This window comes from Primulina huaijiensis, chromosome 8 (assembly GCF_012295235.1).
Source record: "Primulina huaijiensis isolate GDHJ02 chromosome 8, ASM1229523v2, whole genome shotgun sequence".
Classification (NCBI taxonomy): Eukaryota; Viridiplantae; Streptophyta; class Magnoliopsida; order Lamiales; family Gesneriaceae; genus Primulina; species Primulina huaijiensis.
The window spans coordinates 5,098,085-5,104,207 of NC_133313.1; the positions used below are offsets into that span (position 1 = coordinate 5,098,085).

General features: G+C 35.1%; 1 protein-coding gene across 1 annotated transcript; it reads left to right on the plus strand.

Annotated features, from left to right (window-relative positions):
• The first annotated feature begins 2,654 nt into the window (after nucleotides 1–2,654).
• On the plus strand, nucleotides 2,655–5,089 carry LOC140982013 (glutamate-1-semialdehyde 2,1-aminomutase, chloroplastic-like). The gene is made up of 3 exons (XM_073448428.1): nucleotides 2,655–2,929; nucleotides 3,681–3,854; nucleotides 4,472–5,089. Exons 2-3 carry the CDS (start codon nucleotides 3,687–3,689, stop codon nucleotides 5,087–5,089), a joined length of 786 nt encoding a protein of 261 aa, XP_073304529.1. The 5' UTR covers nucleotides 2,655–2,929; nucleotides 3,681–3,686.
• Nucleotides 5,090–6,123: the final 1,034 nt, after the last annotated feature.

Sequence of the window (6,123 nt, forward strand, 5' to 3'; positions counted from 1 at the left end):
CTCATTCCCTTCATTCATTGTTTGAGTATCATACCCATGGGAATATATATCATTAAAACTCAACAAATTTCTTTTCGATTGTGGTGAATATAAAGCATCATTGATCAAAAATTTTGTACCATTAGGTAACAAAAATTGTGCTTTACCACATCCTTTAATCAAGTCTACAGGACCTGATATTGTATTCACCGTTGTTTTTGTTGGTTTTAGTTCCAAGAAATATCTTTTATCTCGGAGGATAGTGTGCGTTGTACCACTATCAGGTATGCAAACTTCAGCTTGGTTCGTAGCATTTTCCATATTTGAACTTCAAAAAAATATGCAATGAAATAAAATTATTGACAATAAAATACAATACAATATAACACACTATAAAACATTATCATACGAATACATAAAAAATAAAATATTTTACATATTTATTCCACCATCAAATTGATCATTATCTGAGAAATCAATCAGAAAATCTCCAGCATCAAAATGAGTTGAACCACTCAAAGGTTCACTGTGTTCAGTAAAGTTGGTCTCCTTTTCTTTCCCCTTTATTGATTCTTTATAAAGTTTACAAAGGTGCTCAGGGGCTCGACAAATACGGGACCAATGTCCTGGAGTACCACATCTGAAACAAGAACTTTCAAATCTTTTTGAGTGATTCTCATTAACACTCATATTCTCTTGATGCCTTTTCGGTGGGTGGTTTGGGACGTTCTTTTGAGATGAGTTATAGAAATAACTATCTCGATTATTTTCAAAACCACGGCCGCGTCCACGACCACGACCACTTCCACGTCCACGTCCACGTCCACGACCACGACCACGACCTCGATTTTGTCCTCGACCAAAATCTTGTCTGTAACTTTGATTTTGGTTTCCAGGTTTAAATTCATTTTTGCTTACAGCATTTACTTCTGGAAATGCTGTTGATCCAGTGGGTCGGGACTGATGATTTCTCATTAATAGCTCGTTGTTCTTTTCCGCCACAAGAAGACAGGCGATGAGTTCAGAATATCTCGCAAATCCACGCACTCTATATTGTTGCTGTAGTGTTATATTTGATGCGTGAAACGTGGAAAATGTTTTTTCAAGCATTTCCGATTCTGTAACCTCATGTCCACAAAATTTTAACTGCGAGATTATTCTATACATCGCTGAATTGTAATCACTGACTTTTTTAAAGTCTTGGAATCTTAACATATTCCATTCATCACGGGCGGTCGGAAGTATAACTTCCCTTATATGTTCAAATCTCTCTTTTAATCCTTTCCACAGAGCCATGGGATCTTTTTCGATGAGATATTCACATTTTAAACCTTCATCAAGGTGTCGTCGTAAAAATATTATAGCTTTTGCTTTTTCTTGTGATGAAGATATACCATTTTCTTTAATGGTCTCGCTTAGACCCAATGACTCAAGATGCATTTCTACATCAAGAGTCCATGGCATATAGTTTTTCCCAGTAATATCAAGAGCGATGAATTCGAGCTTTGCCAAGTTTGCCATGGTGGTACTAAAAATTACGATGCATTTTATTAGTTAATGAATATTGCAATACAAAGTAATGGATAAACAACAAGTACAAGTATTCGTAAAAATAAAGAAAACACACGAGGAGGATATTCTCCGATAAATACAAGACTGGTGAGTATGATAACCAAAATAATTAAAAATAACCTCGTGAAAGCCATCTTCTTTTTTTCTTCGAAAATTTGATGAAGAATAATTTTTAGAGAAGAAGAGAAAGTTGGAGTGATTGAATGTATTTGTGAGATTGTATTTATAGAGCAAAAACTAGCCGTTTTGTTACCGTTTATTACCGTTGGTGTATAAGAAAATAAATGTATGTATTTGTATAATTTTATGGTAATAATATGGTGTATATAATATTAGTCATATTTAAATAATTATGTATATCATATCACATTATTATAATTAGGTGTCATAAGTTATTTTGTTTAAAAAACCTTATAGGCTTTTATACTTGTCGTATCCCTTACCGGGAGTGTGGGATGTCGTCTTAACATCCTCCCAGGATTTATAACAAGTTTTTGAAAAAATTATTTTTATTATTTCTAACAATAACATTATATTATATATTACATATATAAACAATAAATAAATAACAGTAAAATAAATATTATTACTTTTGTTACCTTTTTCTTCTGTTCGGAGCTTGGAAAAATATGGAGGACTTTTAGAGCTTCGTGCTGATAACGTGTTGTGAAAAAGTAAAAATTTACGGTAAAAAAGTAAAAATCTCAAACTCTCAAAATTATCACACTACACACTTTATAATATTTTTCTCTCAACTCAATTGTGATTTTCTTCACAAATGAGAGATCTATTTATAGAAAATTTTTACAAATAATCCAAAAATAAAATACATCATTACCTACATCATCACACACTAATTTTCAATATTCAACACCTAATTTTACCTAATTTTCAACATTCAACATTCACATTTTCAACACAAATATTTAACACATTTTTAAATAATTTTTCAACAGAGTTTAATTTTTTTTTAGAAAATATTTATAATTTGTTATTTTAAATACATTTGAAAAAGGTCAATTTTTTTAAAAAAAGAGTTTATCGTGATTATTTAACCAATTTCACCATAATTGAGTGACCAATTGAAGACAAAGGCTCTTATCTTTTGTTCTTGTCTTCTTTTTCACAAACAATTCCCCTCTAACTTACGGTGGATAAACCGCCACCGGAATGTCTACCACCGTTCTCTATGGAGGCTGCAATTGTAGTTGTAGGTTTATCATGTCCTTCAAAGTTGAGTTGAACCTCAATTCACCATCTCCATAAGCGATCTTCTTCGTTCATCCGAGTCAATGAACTCTCATCATCTTCCGTCGTCCAGGAAAGCAAGAAAACTTACACCCTCAAGAAATCGGAGGAGGCTTTCAAAGCCGCCAAGGTACTCTTCTAATGTTCCGCAATTCTCTCGTTGAATACTCTTCGATTATGTGTTTGGAATTCATAATCTCGTGTGAGTTGGAAGTAAATTGCTCAACAGTTCGATCTTAGGGAGCATATAGTTTCCTGGTTTAGATGTCGATTGAACTTTAATAAGTTGTCATTTATCATGTGAAAGAGATCTTTAACCGGATAATTTTTATAATGTGGATTTTTATCTAGGTGAATAATGGATTGGAGGGTGCATTTTGTAGCACTGAAATGGGATCCTTTTAAATGTTAGCGTCACTGATAGGACCACGGTTCTTACACAAGTGGATTTAATTTTAACAGCTGGAACATAGTTCAAATTTGACCTTGTTTCCGATGGATTTCAATTCCATACAGATGCAGCTCAGCATGATTCTCAAATGCTTATATTAGTTTCTTTTAACATTTTGGCAGTTTCTTCCATATTTGGGTGATGGAGATGGTTAAGGGAAAAACTTACCTTGTTTTAACTTTTCTTTTACATCAAACAAATATCAATGGGTTCAGTGTTTTTAGGAGTCAAATTAATGATCAACTTACTTACTTTATCTGTTACCCGAATAACTTCAGTCAAAGAATGGCATAGTTTAAGAAGTTAGGAATAATTTTGGCTCACAGAAAGAGGGGTGATATGGTAAAATATTTGGACGATATACGCATTTATTGAAGTATATATTTCATTAAATATTATAAAAATTCATGTGTACTTTGAATATCAACAGGAGTTGATGCCTGGAGGTGTGAATTCCCATGTACGTGCTTTCAAATCAGTTGGTGGTCAGCCTATTGTGATTGATTCTGTCAAGGGGCCTCTCATGTGGGATATAGATGGCAATGAGTACATTGACTATGTTGGATCGTGGGGGCCAGCCATCATTGGGCATGCCGACGATGAGGTTCATTATTTTTCTATTTACTTCATATCTATGTTGAGAAAAGGTGGCAAAGCATTGATCGCCCGTTGTGAGAACCTTTTAAGAACATGTGTTGTATTCAGTGCTTTTCTAAATGGAAATGAAAATTAGGTTCTAAAATTCGAAATAATGTTCTAAATTTGTCTCTGGGATTGGTGGATGTAAAGGTTTTTAATTTTCTGAAATATGCTTGGAATGTTTTTCGTGAAACCATGTCAAATATGCACATTAACCGAGGAAGAGTGAAACCAGAGAATTTTGGTTGCAATGATGAAATAGGATAAATTTATTTAAATATAGAAGAGGATATAATAGGAGATAAAACACGATTGGCATAGGAAAATTCATATAGCCCACTACATTTAGTGGGAGAAAGACTTTATTGTTGTTGTTGCGGCTTAGAATGTTTTTCTCCTGACGTTAGATTAGGGGTTTTGGAACTGTTTTAGCCCATCTGAGATATGCTTTTGGTTCAAAGCATACTTGAGAGACATACAACTTTTTCCACATACACTGTGGCAGTTGCTTAGTCATTCGACAATAAAGATATTAAAATGCTATATAATCACGATATAAACCTGGATGTTGACAATCTGCAGGTACTGGCTGCCTTGGCTGAAACAATGAAAAAAGGAACCAGCTTTGGTGCTCCATGTCTCCTAGAAAATATCTTGGCGGAAATGGTAATCTCTGCTGTTCCAAGCATAGAAATGGTTCGGTTTGTTAACTCCGGCACAGAAGCATGCATGGGTGTACTACGATTGGCACGTGCATTTACAGGCCGAGAAAAGATAATCAAGTTTGAGGGTTGCTACCATGGCCATGCTGACCCGTTCCTCGTTAAGGCAGGAAGTGGGGTTGCTACCTTAGGACTTCCTGATTCCCCTGGTGTTCCCAAAGCAGCTACTTTTGAGACATTAACATCTCCTTACAATAGCATCTCCACGATTGAAAACTTTTTTGAATCAAACAAAGGAGAAATAGCAGCTGTTATCCTTGAACCTATTGTAGGAAATGCCGGGTTTATCCCACCAACACTTGATTTTCTCAACACTCTGTGCACGATCACCAAAGAAAATGACACTCTTCTCATTTTTGATGAAGTTATGACTGATTTTCGTTTATCATATGGTGGTGCTCTATTGCACAGTTTCTTCAAACTATTTTCCACTGTAAGACCCTACAATAGAGCCTCCGCCTCTACTATGATCCTCTAAGTTAGGACAATATCTCTTCATGTGACCGAAACCACCACAATTGAAACAAACACCTGTCACCCTTCGACATTTTATCCATCAAGTGATTGCCTTCGCAATGGCTACATTGCAACTTTTTCCTACCAAAATTGTGCACTCCTCCAAAACTGAAAGAAGAAGAAAATACAAACTTCTTGAAAGAATGATCCTTCGGTCCCAACGAACTAGAACTTTTGCTAGCTTATATAGACTTCCTTATAGCAATACTCATCTCAGCTTGACGACAATTATTCACCAATCCTTAGTATGAAGTCGAATCGTCACAGACAAAAATTCGATCAAATTTCTCCTGGTTCAAACCATTTAAAAAATTAGAATATTTTGATGCACAATTCTCACTTATGTGAGGAGCATACAACAGATCCGTAAAACTCTTATGATAATACTCAATGCTTGAATCTCCTTGTTTAATGGTCAACAGTTCCATTTCCTTCGCCTGAAGAAGAGCTGGCAGAAAATGATGATTGCTGAAAGCTTGACGGAAATGTTCCCAATGAATCCGCCCATGCAACTGAACTATAATGGAAAAAATAGATTTCCACAATTTCAGAGCTTTTCTTTGGATCATGAAATCAGATATCTCCATATTTTCATCCTCGTCATAATGCAGCGCTCGAAACACTACTCCATGATATCAACCCAAGCCTCAGCAAAATCAGCATTCTCGTCTCCTATCAATGGTGGAGTACAATCTTCATGAAATCAATAATTTTGATGCGGTTTCTACTTCTCCTTTCATCATGGTCTCGGTGATGTCTTCTATCACGATATCTACAACGATGTTCTCTTCCCGCCTCATTGTTGCCATAATGGCCATGTACCATACTTCTGTGACTACTTTCATATCCTGACATCTAAAAGGAAAACAAAATCAAGCTCTAAATCCTCGAAACAGAATTACTAATGTCCTAAAAAATTTGCATTCTCTGATACCACTAAATGTAGCGCCCTCGTCCAATCCACTACTAAATAGACTAATAAACATGCATAATTAA

Bases quoted from the DNA above. Each gene is read 5' to 3' on its own strand.
- LOC140982013 (XM_073448428.1), top strand. From the start codon at position 3,687: ATGCCTGGAGGTGTGAATTCCCATGTACGTGCTTTCAAATCAGTTGGT. The intron at 3,855-4,471 runs GTTCATTATTTT...GACAATCTGCAG, and splicing joins TTGGGCATGCCGACGATGAG to GTACTGGCTGCCTTGGCTGA.